The 16307-nt window shown below is 37.1% G+C and overlaps 1 protein-coding gene across 2 annotated transcripts in view; it reads left to right on the plus strand.

The window, feature by feature from the left end:
• Positions 1 to 8400, plus strand: part of SPTLC1 (serine palmitoyltransferase long chain base subunit 1) — a 37938-nt gene extending 29538 nt beyond the window's left edge. For both annotated transcript variants that reach the window (XM_062609856.1, XM_062609857.1), the window contains exons 12-15: positions 1517 to 1571; positions 5474 to 5591; positions 6482 to 6555; positions 7002 to 8400. In XM_062609856.1, the coding sequence (XP_062465840.1) occupies positions 1517 to 1571; positions 5474 to 5591; positions 6482 to 6555; positions 7002 to 7095 (341 nt within the window). In that variant the 3' untranslated portion in view covers positions 7096 to 8400. The remainder of the gene's footprint in view (positions 1 to 1516; positions 1572 to 5473; positions 5592 to 6481; positions 6556 to 7001) is intronic.
• The last annotated feature ends 7907 nt before the right edge of the window (positions 8401 to 16307 follow it).

Consider the following 16307-nt stretch of genomic DNA (forward strand, 5'->3'; position numbering starts at 1 on the left):
TGCAAGATCCTACACCTGGGTCGGAGCAATCCCAGGCACAGCTACAGGTTGGGCAGAGAAGAGATTCAGAGCAGCCCTGCGGGGAAGGACTTGGGGTGTTGGTTGATGAGAAATGAACATGGGCTGGCAGTGTGCACTTGCAGCCCAGAAAGCCAACCGTATCCTGGGCTGCATCAAAAGGAGCGTGACCAGCAGGTCGAAGAAGGTGATCCTGCCCCTCTACTCTGCTCTGGTGAGACCTCACTTGGAGTATTGTGTACAGTTCTGGTGTCCTCAACATAAAAAGGACATGGAACTGTTGGAACAAGTCCAGAGGAGGGCCATGAGGATGATGAGAGGTCTGGAGCATCTCCCGTGTGAAGATAGGCTGAGGAAGTTGGGGCTGTTCAGCCTGGAGAAGAGAAGGCTGCATGGAGACCTCATAGCAGCCTTCCAGTATCTGAAGGGGGCCTATAGGGATCCTGGGGAGGGACTCTTCATTAGGGACTGTAGTGATAGGACAAGGGGTAACGGGTTCAAACTTAAACAGGGGAAGTTTAGATTGGATATAAGGAGGAAATTCTTTCCTGTTAGGGTGGTGAGGCACTGGAATAAGTTGCCCAGGGAGGTTGTGAATGCTTCATCCCTTGCAGTGTTCAGGACCAGGTTGAACGAGGCCTTGGGTGATATGGTTTAGTGTTATATGTCCCTGCCCATGGCAGGGGGGTTGGAACTAGATGATCTTAAGGTCCTTTCCAACCCTAACTATTCTATGTTTCTATGATTCTATTATAATTCTGCTTTATAGACTAGTGATATTCTTCTTCTTTGAGAGCAAATTCCCTCAAGACAAACCAAGTTAGGGAAGGTTAAAGATAAATGAATGGCGATATATTTCCATATAATTCACCTTCATTAGCATCGACAGGTTGTAGCACATCTGCAGAGAGATGCAGTACTTAATTTGTCACAAAATCTACAGGGTAGCCCACGCGTAATCCTCTGAATTAAACAAAAGCAAGAAAAAAGAGTAAGTTAGAGGACTGTTAGCTGTAGTGATGGGTCAACCTTTAATAAGGAGCAGAACCAAAGTTTGCAGATCCAGGAGTCAAAGTTTCCTGTTGATAATTCTGCAGTGACTTGGTGAAAGGACCAGAGACGGCATGCCTGCAGATTTTTTATAGATACAAGTAAATTAGACCTGGCATTTCAATCCCATTACCAAGTGTTTGTGTCATCCTTTCCATATGATCATGAACCAGTGCAGCTGGAGTAATGAGATAAAGGGAAGTACGCATTTCTCACATCTTAAAGGCATGTCATTTCCTGGCAGACATGGGATTCGGAAACATGTGAAGAGTTGTGAAGAGACTTAGTACTTCAGTCGATATGTGTCTCTTAGTTTTCCTTCCAAATGCTTTTTCTTGACGTCTTAGACTTACAGAAATATAAAGTAAAAAACGAGATCTCTAAGCTTTTTCTTTTTTTCTTTTTTTTTTGTTTGGTTTCGTTTTTTGGCTTGTTTTCATGTGTGTAGATATTTTTCAGACTCTCCGGACTAAATGTGAACGAATTCACAAAGCTTTACAAGGGTAAGTGTGTTATTTTGGGTTGGGTTTTTTGTTGGTGGGATTTTGTTGTTTGGTTTGGTTTGGTTTTTGGGGGTTTTTTGTTTTGGGGTTGGTTTTTTTTTTTTGGCTGTTGTTGATTTTGACCAGGCCTTCATAATACCAACTTTTTTAAGAACTCTCCTTGACCAAATCTTTTTCTGGTTTTACAGATACTTGGACTGGGATATGTACACTAAATTATATATATATATATATATATATATATATATATATATATTAAAGGAAGAAAATAACCCTTTTCCAGTTGTCTCTGTTATGTTACTAACAAGTGTCCAAGTTTTAAAAATCCCTTTACAGATGAAATCAGATTACATCTTCACGCTAGTGAGGATGATTGGAAGCCATTACGCATTTAAGTCTTCAGAAGAATGGGATATAGCTTTCAATGGCATGAAGTGTTGATAACCATTTTGAAAAAAAAAAATGTCCAAGTAAAAGCACTTTCGATATAGCTTAGCAGATACTCTTTCAGACAACTCAGTGTACCTTGCAGTCACCTTTTAACACAATATTGTTCTTGCATATAAAAGTAGACTGTTAAATAGTAATAGAAGTATCCATAGTTCTGGGGGCACATAGAAGATTGCTAGAATTTATCTGAAAAATAAGGATTCTGTTTAAAATTTACTATCCTCTCTTAAAATATGTCTATATTGAGTAATTGCTTTTTTCTGTCAGGTTTTGATACTAAAAAGATATAGAAATTACTATGACTTTTCAACAACTGTTTAATAGGTATGTTAGCTGGTATGTTACAATTTTCTACAACAGTTTTCTGTTATATATTACAGAAATGAATGACGTCTAAACATATGTAAAATCTGTAATGCATGATTGATTGTACCAGCTGTTTTTTTTTGTGGCATTAGTAACTTAGTTATTCAGTGTAAGTTGCTCGTTACTTCAAATAAGCGATATCCTGCTTAGCTGGCATTTTATGTTAGAACTTTAGCTATATTTGACTTCTTTGGAATAATCCTACCATAACTAATCCTTGTTTCCTTTGGCGGTGTTGTGTTTCAACATGGTTTTAAAATGCATGGGCTTTCAGGTCAAAAATACCCAGATGCTTCTATGCTTGAAATTTAAAATTTTGGAGCAACGTAAAAACTGTTAGTGTCTTTTCTTTCCAGTAATGAAATGTTCTGATTGAGCTCAAAGGAGAAAATTTGTAACATCCTTCTCTAACTTGTTTCTAGGTATCATTTTGCAAATATGCTTAAAATACAGGGAAAGAATGTAAGGAAAAATTATCAACCTTTTACTTGTTAATATTCACTGCAAAACAGAAGCAAATAAGCCATGGCTGGTAGTTTTCTATGCTGTGACTGATAACTTTTTTTCACTTAAATTCAGTGATTAGTATAATCACAAATCGACAAGTAGGCAAGATGCCTGAGTGTCTGTAATAGGAATTTTGTATTCTTGCCTTATGAAAAATGGTGTGGTAATATAGGTGTCAAAAAAAAAAAAAAAAAAAAAAAAAGTTCTTCTAGGTCATACTGGGAAAGAATTTGAAAGATTTAACAATACCAGGGAACTGGGAAACCCTGTAACAGAAAAACTGTCCTAACAATTGCATAAAGCAATATTATAGGGAAGATTTGAATTAGTATTTTCAGGGTCCAGTGTGTTTTTGTTAATAAAACCACACTAGAAAAAGCGTGTGATGGTTTGAAGAGGAGGCAGAGCTTTCAGAAAAGCTTTCTTCAATGCTGTGATGTTAAGTGTACTCATCTTCCTTGCCTAACTATGACTGCTGCTTGATTACAGTTCTTTATGGTACAGATATCATTTCTTATTGTCTGTGGCAGTTTGTAAAGCATAAGAAAAGGCAGTAAGAAATGGGATAATTAACACAAATTGGGAATTTTCCTAACTTTCTTAACAACCTTTAGATAAAGTAGATTTCGGTTGTGTATTTAAGAAATATCTAGTCTCAGAAAGTAGAAATGAAAAAGCACTGTTGTGGGAAGACATAATTTTGTGGACTTTTTAAAAAGCATGACAAGAGCAAGAAGTACCCCTTCAGCAGTTCATTACTTACTATGTATCCTACACCTGGCTGAGAATTTTCCAATAAAGCAGGTTTTTATTGAGGAAAAGTGGATTTAATTTAAAGATTTTTGCTATCAGAGAAACTTGGTTTTTTGGTTTGTTTTTTTTTTTCAATGAGACCTTGTTCTAGATTTCTGTTAGCAAAACTGACAAGTGTTTATGGTGTTCCAAGCAGCATGGTTACACAGGGTTTCCTACTGCCAGGAGCTTGGACTGCCACACAGTTCTGCAGCCCAGCCTTGTAGCTGGGATGAGGAAGATGCTCCCCAGGGCTACTTCAGTACTGGTATGTTAATGTTGGGAAGCATTCCTAGACACTGGATCTCAGTTGTCTGCTCTCTGAAATTATTGGAGTGATCTGTGGCATAGGTTTGGCCCAGGCCAAACAGTGCTCTTTGAAAGGACTCCTGGATACAGTTCAAGAGTTGGTGTGAGCCAGGAGCTGTTCACACTATTCAGTTTGGATGTGGGCACCCTGATGCGAAGGCTCACATTTTAGAAGTATGGATGTGAATCATTCCAAACCCATTCACCACACAGCCAGAAAACAGTCCAAGGCATATTTAATTTATTAATATAAAACTAGCCTTAAAAGAAACATTGGAGTTCTGGAGGCTAGTTTTGTTCCTTTGTTACTTCAAATCAGTTCTTCCAGATATTTCTTTTTGTGTAGGAGTTGTATTTGGTTAATTTGCAAGTGCAGGGGAACAGCACCAGAATATTTGCAGTTTTGTGCCTGAAGAAGAAAATCAGTTTGATTTGTCTTTCTGAAATGAACTGTGAATTGAAATAGCATTGCAGAAATAATGCAAGATGCTTTCCATGCTAAAGTATGATTTTATTTTTTTCTAGGTTATAATTGATTCAGTGTGTCTCTAGTGCCAGTTTTCTCTCCTCCAGGCTCCAGTTCTGGCATTTATGGATTTAACATCTCTTCTGCTGACTGAGTCTTGAACTTTGTAAAAATAGAAAACTTACTTGAAAATCAGGGTATATACTTAAAATGAGTGTGAGGCAAGCTCATCAAAATCAGGAAATCAAAATCACGTCTGATGGTAGACATGCATTTATGGGACCTGTGAACACTGGAAACCAGAGGTCTTTCTTGGGTATTGGATACAGCTTTTTGGAGGGGAATAACACAGTCCTGAATCAGGACAATGACAATCAAACGTCAGTCATTCAGCCAGATTCTAGGAACCCAGTTATCAACTGTCCTTATGTACAGATTTGGGAACAATTCTAGTAATATAACTAGTTTTAGGGGAGCTTCTGACTAAATGACAAACGATGTTGTAAATATTTTCTTACAGGAAATAATTAAAAATCATAAATCTTGGGAAAAAAAAAAAAAAAAAGAAAATCCCACCTTGTTTCTATTTGTGACAGAAATGGGTAAAAAGACTTACTATTATTTATTTTCTTAATATAGATTCCAGAGACTTTACTTAACTAGCTGTGTTTTTATCAGCAACATACAAGCCTCACACTAACATTTCTCCTGCCTCAGGATCCTTTAAAAATTTCTGAATCATTAATCCTTTTTGCAAAAGTAGTCACTATTGTTACATAAACTTGCTGAAGCTACATTTAGTAAACTCCTTAGTAAAGATGTTCCCTTGATAAGCTTTGTTGTCTTTACCTATTGCAAACTGAAACGCATATGTGCTTTGCCTGCATCAGTATTACTGAAGTGAAATATCTCTCTCTTCTCACTCACCAGCTACTACCTAGAACACTTACTACCTAGAACTTCAACATGTGCTCAAGAAGGGTATGCATTGAAGGCTTTTTGTTTGTTTTAGGATTTCTGGCTTAAAAGTAGTGGGAGAAACTTTTTCCCCAGCATTGCACTTACAGTTGGAAGAAAGCCATGGATCTCGGGAAAATGATGTCAAGTTACTCAAAAGAGTCGTGGATTATGTAAGTGTCCCCATAGAAAATAAAATATATTGTTGTATTTGAATGTAAACAATGCATATGAAGTGCATATGGGTAGAGAGGCTTGTTGGGTAACTTGCTGTAATGCCTTGCAGGGATGCTGCAAGAAACTCAGTTTCTTTACTGATTATAATGCTATATTAGAGACCATCTTCTGAAAATTTCATGCTGCAGATGTTTAGGTCTGTAGCACTGCATGAAAATATGTAATTAGACCTTTTATTTCAGAAAATAATTATTTCCTGCTTTGTACTTCAAAACTCAAGTTCAATTTGCATATAAAACTTTTGCTTAGAAAACTTTTATGATGTTTCTGAGAATAAAGGCTATCATTTTAAGAGTTCTGGTGGAATGTTTTAACCATCTGAGGTCTAGTTTTCTGTAATTTTGTTTCTTTGAGTACATGAACTTGCTTTTTTCAGTGAAGAATATCATGTTTTATATATAGTATTTTTTTCATCTTCAGTACCCTCTTTCTCCCACATGAAGGAGATGAAGGTAGTTGAGGAAGTTTTCTAATTCAGGTGGCAGGTAAACAAGACTACACAGCAAAAAACTGAAGTTGATTGCCTTGAAAACATGCTTAAATATGATTTAATAGCCTAGTTAATACAGCATTTTTGTCTGATTACTTGGAGCTGAAAGCTAAAGAAGCTACACCCTAACACATTTTATGTGTTCATAATTCCATGTGTTTATGCTGTGTTAAATTTAGAGATGATTTTTCACAGACTTATAAACCTTCATTTAGGAAAGAACTTACAGTTATTGTGACACCAGACTCATAGAAATTAGTTATATGTATTTGGTTATCAAAAGACTGCAATCAGAAGTTCCCAGATTGACAATTGCTGTATCTTCTTTATTTGTAGTGCATGAATAGTGGTATTGCATTAACTCAGGCCTGCTATCTGGAGAAAGAAGAAAAATGTCTTCCTCCACCTAGGTTAGTAGAAAGTCAGTACATCATTTAATTTTATTGGATATGACTGTCTCTTTTCATGCAATGAAAATGGGGGTTTGTTCAATAGCCTGGTTTGAATAGTTGGTCCTGTAAATATTTGGAAATGGTCCATTTTGAGGTATATTGTCAGTGACTGTTACAGGATCCTGATACCTTGAAATAAGTGTATCAAAACTACCAGGCACATTTCCATGATCTACACATGATCTGCAAGTAAAAAATACAATAATCACATATCTGTAGTGTGATGTAGTTAAAAAGAGGTAATCTGACCATTTCTGCTTAGACAAATGTGTTGTTTCTGGCTGAATTTGAATCCATAATAATTTCCCTAGAGAGAGTGGTCTTAATGTGTTAAAATTGGTACAAGAAAAATTCCGAAGGTGAACCAAGGAGTAAATTTTACTTTGTATGTTCTGTTTTTCTAGTATTCGAGTAGTGGTAACAGTGGAACAAACAGACCAAGAACTGGACAAAGCTGCGTCACTTATTAAGGAAGCTGCACAGTCTGTATTGAATTAGACTGCTGGATTGGAATCCTCTTTTCCCAGTTTACCAGGTTGTAGTTTACACTGTGTAGGGACTTCCAGGTTTTTCCACTGATGGCCTTGAAATCTGTCTGAGTAACATGATTGTTCCAGAACAGTACAAGTGCAGTGAGGGGAAGAATGCTGAATTTTTGAACCTGTGAATGACACAGTGTACTTGCAATTCGCTCTACCACTTACCAGCATTTTTTCAAACAAAATATCACTGTTGCATACATGACTCTTTCATAAGTTGCATCTAAGAAGTTTTCAGTTAATTTCTTCAAACGCTTAAGTGTTTTCAAAAATGTGTATAAATGTTGTTTTCTTCCAAAACATCTAAAATGTATCTCCACATATCCTTAGAATTTAGGAACTTCAAACAAGTTTCAAGGAAATCTCCACACACACACCCTAAAGATAGGCTGTTCCTAATACTGTCAAAAGGGAGTATATAACACTTTAAGAGATGATTTTATGCTATGTTATGTCATTCATGATTGAACTATAGAAGGAACTTAAATTCCATTTTTGTTTATATCTTTCTCTAACCATTTTTGTAAACCATGTTTTAAGAATGCCTGGCCAGAGAATTCCATTGTCTAAATGGTAAATCCATATTAAATACTACTTTCTTTGTGCATTTCATATGTAATCATATGCATGTTTGATATTATGGGTGAGGTTTTTCATATGATTAACTTTAAAATATGTAACCTGAAAACTCTGAAGTTTGAAATTCATGTAATTCCATTATAGTATGTTCAGTCAGGCGGACTTTGTGCTGTTCTTGAAGAGGAGTCATAAGCAGCATGAGGAATGAATGAAGATTTTGAAACAGCAACTCTGTACTAGTTTAGTCAAACTACTTTGAAGCACTATAATGGTGTGTGCCACATTTTGTTTCTGAGCAGCTATACCTTAGAGGGAAAGATAGATAGCCAATAAGAATTTAGATTGTAGAAAGATTACTGAAACACAGCTCAATGCATGCACATAAAACCCCTACATAATTGGATAGTCATATATGGAGATTATGCTGTCCAGATTTTCAGGAAGCACAGATGGACATTACAGAGATGAACATGTTACACCTATCAGAGGAAACTGGTAAGGAAGAATTACAGTAAGCTGTACCGTCTTATAAAATAAAAATGATAGCTATGTAGTTCAGAATTTTGCTTTAAGAATGCCTGATCTGTCTTCTGGGTTGTTTTGTACTTACATGCCTTTTTGGTTGCTGCTACAGGACTGTTTTTGAGAAACATCTTTGTTTAAATAAAAAGTTAATCATGTTTGATTCAGATTTTTACTTATCATATAATTAGATTTTGTAGCATGATCAACTGTATTTTTTTGAATATTCTGTGTCAGACATGCACAGTCTGTGTTGCCTCCTTGAGTTTATAATGACTGTCCATACACTGGCTTTCAAAACTTCTCAGCTTCATGCACTCAGATAAACCACCTAAAGCTGTGTTGGTGCACCATTGTGACTGTTGCTTGACTATTTGAAATAGTCGAATCATTATCTACTATGCAGCACAGAGGAATGGTCACCGCAATGTGAAAGAGTATTCCTATTTCACTGACATTTGTGTTTTCTCTATTAACTGTGAGTAAAAGCTTGTGAGAAGCCAACAATTCCAAAGAGTAAAAACATGGGGAAGGAAGCTGATTCCCATTTCACAGACTGGAACTGAAGTGCAGAACAATCAACCTTCTCAAGACCATCAGAAATTCAGAGAAATGGAAATCAAAACCTATGACTATAGTTCGAGCTTGTAAGCCTTTTTTGAGTTGATAGTATAAACCTGAGTATTCAAGTGAATCAAACCTTTGATGTATAAGATGGGAATAAATGAGGTACTTTGATTCCAGTGCAGCATAATAAATGGGTTTGGAGTTCAAGGTAAACCTGTGAAGGTAATCAAATCACCAATTATCATTGAAACACTAGGTTGCAGGATCTATATTCACTTCTTGGCTTTTTATTATTATTATTTTTAATTTTTTTTTAAGCTGCCTACAAAATGGAACTTTCTTGTTGCATTTTTGAGAGTTGGCAACCATCTTTAGATACAGGGGTTTGTTTTGTTGTTTTTGTTTGGGGTTTGTTGGGGTTTTTTTCAGTTTAAAGTGAAGTGATAACACCTAAATTTCCAGGAAGCAGAGTGGAATCTCTGGCAATTTTGAAGCTCTGACTTCAAAGGTTCTGATGAAAGTAAAGTTCAGGTATGTTGCTGAGAGATACTATTATCCAATTAATTTGGCACATAAATGCAGCATTAAACCATTGGAAAAATGGCCTTTGTCCATTTTTGTTGTCCACAAGTGCATAGAGAAGCATTTAGATCACACTAAAGTGAGCACCTTATGATTGATAGCACCTGAAGTACTGTTGTAATGTGTGTTTTACTGACAAGTTATATAAGTCTCTGTGAGAAATTAAGACACTTACAAGATGTAGCTGATGGAGAGATATATCCCTGGTCAGTTTAAGCATGTCTGGCTGCCGCCTTTTTTGTTTTCTAATAAATTTCTCTGACATGGCAAGCAGGTGAATGGAAGTATGGCTGGGGGGGGAAAGGGGGAGGGGAATCTTGGGATTTGGGAGACAGCACATGTTCTGGTTAAACTTTTGACATTAAAAAATAAGCCTGTTAGGGTGCTGAAGTTTTCAGTTCTGTAGGGTGGTAAGTATATGATCCAGCCTGTTTTAATTGCTTTATAGTTATGTTTGGATGAAGAGGGACTTTTTCATCCATTTCTTCTGATGTGGGAGTGAAGCTGGGGTCTTAGTAAGTAAATGGAAGGCTATTTAGCAAGATGCTTTGTGGTGAATCAAACACATAAGGGCATTATCCTGTATTTCAAAGTTTCTATTGAAAATAAGTGTATTCTTAATTTTAATTCAACTAAATTATGTATTTTGTGCTGCCAAGTATTTGAAACAAAATTTCAGCTAAGTGTTTTCCCTAATTTCATCAGGATAATAAATTCTGATCAAAAATGATTATTTTTTTTTAAATGAAGATTAGTAGCTGGTAGTTGAGAAAGAATGCATTTTGACTGTAATGGGGTAGCCGTTTGAAATTGTCCTGATAAAAGCAATTTTTTGCAATACGTAGTGACTGGGATGGACTGGAAAGAATTTATACTTCGAAGGTATTTTGGATTGAAGAAACATGTCTTCATGATATATTCTTTTTAAAACAAAGATATATTTTCTTGGAATATTTAATGATAATTGATTGTTATTTGTGTAGGTTCATTGTTTTTATAGGAAAACCTACAGATGCCTTTTCTGTTTATTGTACTAATTTTTTTTTTGATAGAAGGTGAAGTGCATACGGAGAGTATTAAGAAAAAAAGAGAGGTATGGCTGAACAACTCTTTTTTTTTTCTTTTCTTATTACTTTTGAAATATAATCCCAGTCACTGCACAGAATGCTGTACTGTCTCTGTCACTCCATCTGGACTTTATTATTTTAAACAGTGTTGTGGAGTGTATGAAGTTGCTACTGCGAAAGTGTCTTGCATCTTAAGATGACTCAAGAAATGCATGAGCGGTAAATGCTGCTTAAAAAGAGGAAATACTTAAAACTACCACAGAACATTTGTACATAAAACTATTTCAGTGTCCGAATAAAAGGAAGTGTGTGGATAACATTTCTTACGTTTTTATGTTCTTTGGCAATTTTCATGCTGATAAGATGATGCACTACACTGTCCTGCTGTTGATGAATTTTTCAGATCTTAGTTTCCTGTCCTGTGTGTGTGCTACGTCATTGCAAAATATTTATAGCAAGTTATATAAGCGGATAAATCAGTTGAGCTGCAGATCACTGGAAATATCTGTCAGCGAGCTACTGTTCTCTCTACATGACCAATTTCTAATGCTCAAGTAGCAGATACATACGTAAAACTGCTGTTGGAAACTGGACACTGGGCGAGATACAATTTTGTTGTGACTCAGTGTAGAATTTCTGATGTATCAATGAACTCTTGATTCCAGATGAAATGTGCTCCAGCTTTGAAGGACCTTTATGGAAGAAAATACTGTAGTTTTGCCTACTGTGTTATATGGGTAATATTTCTCTGTTTATCCCTGCTATTAAAGGTGTTACCACCTGACTTTGCATGCTCTTTGGATAACTGAGCTGTATTTCCCAAGAGGTGATCCAGTGTTGGCAGAAACTAGTAAGTACTGGAGTCAGAGGTGAAACTTAAGTAGATTTGGAAATGTATAATCCACTGGGTAACTTTTTTTTTCTGCAGTTTGAAAATGAAAATGTTTTGGGCCGTTACTAACAGAGACGTGATCATTTCACTTGACACTTGTCAGACTGCACTGGGAGTATTGTGGTGCCTGCAATTCAAGAAAGACAAGAACAGACTGGAGAGTGTCTAAAGGAGGGCCACATAGATGGAGAACCTGCCCTGAGGGGAAAGACCAATTCATGTCTCCTCTCCCTGGAAAAGAGTCGAGGGAACCTCATCATAGGTTTCCAGTAATTAAAGGGTACCTACAAAGAGGGTAGAGGTTTCCTACAAGGAACCATATGGAGAAGGGACAAGAGGCACAACTTGCACCAGGAAGGGTTTCATCTTGATACAAAGAAATTTTTCACAGTGGAAGAACATTCAGTTGCTGGAAAACAACCTCCACAGTGATGTGGGGGAGTCCCAGCAGGCTTTCAAGACATGACTGGACAGCATTCTGGGTAGTCTCACCTAGGCTTCCTATCCCGTAAGAGATCGGACCAGATGATCTTTTGAGGTCCCTTCCAACCTGGGCTGTTCTATTATTCTGTAGTTTTATGATTCTAAACTCAAGACAGGAACAGGCAGTAATTTTTGACACTTGACTATTCAAAATGTAGCTTCTTTTGGAGGAAGCCCTTTACTGATTACCTAAGAATGTCACAGTAGGTGCAGGAGGGAATGCAAGAGAAGGAATTTAAACTTTGCGCATTACAGTAAGTACATGTTAGATTGGTGATAAAGAAAGGATAAAAAATGTGGTGTAACACCAGTACTTCATGATAATCTGGGAGGTGGTTTTAACTTCCTATCATTTTTCAGTGGTTTGGACTTTCTCTGTTCTGCATAACAAGATAATGAAATGGCTGTTCTGTACAATTAACTGCTGAAAGAGCAAATGCTAACTTTTTTTGTTTTAACTTTGGCCGGGATAATACTTCTTTATAAGCTAGCTGCTATCATGTTTATACTGAGTAAAGTTTTGTCTTTGTGTCAGTCATGAATGTGAACTTTAGTTACAGCATATAAACCGACTGCATTTTTAATGCATTTTAATGCAAAATTACCTTTGTATGCAGCATTTAGTGTTTAAGTGGTCTTTAAAGTAGCTGATGCTATGGAATACTTGATGCTAACAATATTCCGATTTATGACTGGTTAGGTAGAGTATTTTACTGGTGGAAGATGATACATCTCATTTTGATCCACCCTTAGATTTTTTTTTTTTTTTTTGTGGCCAAGATACAAAGAATTGCTAGCAAGCAGTAGTCATTATTTGCAATAATAAGTTTCTTAAGTTTTTCTTGGATGAAAGAATGACATGGAAGAAGTTAAGCCATAGGTATGACAGTATGCAGATTGTTTTACTGAAATTTGTCGATTTTCAGATTGCACTGATAAGCAAATTTTAGTTACTTGCTTATACATATGCTGTGTTAAGAATAATTCTAAAATGTTAAAGGATTTTAAAAGATTATAGATGTTTTAAATAGGTTGCTTTCTTGTTTCTTGAAGCTTTTGCTATTTCCTACACTTCTGTTTTCTGGATATCTTCCTGCATTTTCCTTTGTTTTTCAGGGTAGCCACCAAAAATACATGCATTTTTAGTTGCTAAAAAGTTAGGGTTAAGCAGTGAAAGTGTTTGTTTGGTATACAATAGACTTTGTTTTAGTGATTAAGTCCACATTTCCTATATTGCTGAGGCATATTGATGTTGTCTGACTGGTGGGAGGCAAGGAATGTGCAGAAAGTTGCATTAAATTGGGGGTTTAAAAAGATGGCACAAATTAATTGGATTTATTAGGTGATGATTTCAGTGAAAATGTAATGACTCATTTTCAGTATAGTTCCAGTGCTCATCTGTTCTTGATACATAGGTGAACGCTGTGCATTTACAATACACATGTATTTGAGGTTTGAAGTGTAAGTTGAAATCTGTAGAAACGCATAAATGACTCAAGTGTCAATGACCACTTCTAAGTACAGAAGGCCAGTTTTGCCATTTTAGTAACCTTTTACTATTTGAAACCATAGAATTAAGTGTAGGTAAGGTATCACAGCTGCAGTACCAGACCTGCTGGAGTTGTAGATCAAAAATGGAAATACTGTCTAAATGCTGTGAGATGCAAGATAGTAACAATTTTTACAGAGGTGAAATTTGCTAGTAGTTGGGTGGCTCTCATTTTGAGCACTAGACATTAAGGGCTCATTAAGGCTGATTAAGAGTAAGTTAAAAGAATGCAAAGTGTTGCAGTACAGCTCAGTGGAGAAAATGGACAGCAGGAGCTAGCTATCATTAGTAATGAAACTGGGTTACAGAAGTTAATTATCACCAGAATTGTTGCTCACCTGTTATTGGTTCACCCAAGTCTAGGGAGTAACAGTGCATGTTGGTGAATGGTGAGCTTGCTTCTTAGAACTGGAAATTGTTGCATGTCAGAAACTGTTTATGTTTTCCAGAAAAAAAAGTGATAGTGACTCATCTCACAGCAAAGTTGCAAGCAACTGCGAAATCATATAGCAACTGAATGAATTTATATATAGTACTTGCAACTGAGGGGAAGAGTTCAATCTGTGATAGCAAAGGGAATTTATTATAGAGTGGTTTGGGTTGGAAGGGACCTTAAAGATCATCTAGTTCCAACCCCCTGACACAGGCAGGGACACCTTCCACTAGACCAGGTTGCTCAAAGCCCTATCCAGCCTGGCCTTGAACACTGCCAGGCATGGGGCAGCCACAGCTCTTCTGAACTTCTTCCTAATATTTATAGCTCTCTTCAGTTTAAAGCCATTCCTGCTTGTCCTGTTTCTACTTGCCCTTTAAAAAGTCCTTCTCCAGATTTCTTGTAGGCCCTCTTTAGGTACCGGAAGGCTGCTCTAAAGTCTCCCTGGAGTCTTCTCTTCTTCAGGCTGAGCAAGCCCATATATCGCCACCTGTCTTCATAGGAGAGGTGCTCCAGCCCTCTGATCATCTTTGTGCCCTCTGGATTTGCTCCAACAGGTCCATGTTCTGTGGGCCCCAGAGTTGAATGCACATGTGGATTATGTATCCACACATCATTCTATAAATGCATTTATTTTGCTGGTCTGTAGCATTTTTCACAGCCAGGTGAAAAAAAAAAAAAAACAACAAAACCCAAACCCAAACCAGACAAAAACCCTCTTGATGGTTTGAAGCAGAGCTCAGGGATAGTATCAGATGGCAACGTTTGAACATGTTCAACTGTTTAAATAAATAGATAAATGAAAATTTCAGCATATGTGTTCTGCTGTGGCCAAAGAGATTCTTTTTGCAGCCAGTGGGGTAGAAGAAAGTTGTAGCAAGCTAACTTACAGGTAAAGGAGTTCTTGTCATATCAGATGGCAGAATGGCAGCAATATTTGCCTTTGCAATAATTTACTGTAGAACTGTTGGTAGGCAGCATGAAACTTGCACAATGCCCAATCTGTGTAGTGTTTGACTATCTCACATGATGAATGAAGGGACTCAAAACAACTTTATTTCCAGAAAACAAGAGTAGCCTCAGAAGAGTCGTAGGCTGCCAGTACTCACTTCTCTGTGTGTGTTTATCATTCCTTAAGAGGTAGTATTTGAGGAGTCAAGTAGAGTAAAAGTACCTTGCTGTGGAAACACCCTGTTCTAGCTGCTGTGTTCAACGGAACTTAGCCCAAAATGCCACTGATTAATCCTGCTCTTACTGTTCACAGACATCATAGCATTGCTTTTCCCAGGCATTATAGCAAAAAAGAGAAGTTGGAAACATCTGTTATTACAGATGACACTGGAACAGCAGCTTCTGGACCAATGGGTAACTTTAAGTGCTCATGGCGAAAGGGGGTTAATTTTAAGGATTTCTTGGAAGATCCAGGTGTGGGTCCTGTCTTCTCATTATCACCTTTCTTGTGGAATTATCCACTGCCTTGACATTATGAAATAATTCCTGAAGTTCATGCAAGACCAGGCTAGGTTTCTTAGCATAGGAGCATCATGCTGTCTTTCACAACAGCCTCAGGATGTATGAACTCCTTATTACTTGCAATTCTCTGCCTACTTATTGTTGCAAAGTGTTTTCAATATGGATTTTTTTCCAAGAACTATGTGAAACTCTGTGATGTTCATGAGCAGTAATTAAGGGACATAATATACCCATGAAGACAGACTACATGAATTAACATAGAAGTACTTGAATTAAAAAACTTGTTTTCTTGACTGCTGAATAATTATGTTGATAATTCACACTTAGAGGCACTCAAATGTCTAAGCAATATGCTTGCCAGCTAGTATAAATATTTTGGTATGGTTGTAGAATCCTAGAATCATAGGATAGTTAGGGTTGGAAAGGACCTTAAGATCATCTAGTTCCAACCCCCCTGCCATGGGCAGGAATGCCTCATACTAGATCATGTTGCCCAAAGGTCTGTCCAACCTGGCTTTGAACACCATCAGGGATGGAGCATTTACCACTTCTCTGGGCAGCCCATTCCATCACCTCACCACCCTTACAGTAAAAAACTTCCTTATATCCAATCTAAATTTCCCCTGTTTAAGTTTGAACCCGTTACCCCTTGTCCTATCACTACAGTCCCTAATGAAGAGTCCCTCCCCAGCATCCCTATAGCCCCCCTTCAGATACTGGAAGGCTGCTATGAGGTCTCCACACAGCCTTCTCTTCTCCAGGCTGAATAGCCCCAACTTCTAAAATTACCGAATTTTGTACATCATGCATCCACTTGAAATGTCTCAGATATTCAGAGTTGACTGGAATGGAAATACACGTTACTACCTTGATGTGGTTGTTATCCTTCCCATAGTACAGAAGATTAGGGAAGGTGCTCTGCAGCAGAATGTTCCCTTTGTTAGAGGAAATATTTCACTACTTCTGGTACAAGTGTTGTAGGGTTTTTACAGTGTATATGAGAGAGAAATATGCTTTTTTTTTT

The sequence above is a fragment of the Pezoporus occidentalis genome, unplaced genomic scaffold, assembly GCF_034315485.1.
Source record: "Pezoporus occidentalis ecotype Australia unplaced genomic scaffold, CSIRO_AGI_Poc_V1 ctg141, whole genome shotgun sequence".
In the NCBI taxonomy this organism is placed as follows: Eukaryota; Metazoa; Chordata; class Aves; order Psittaciformes; family Psittacidae; genus Pezoporus; species Pezoporus occidentalis.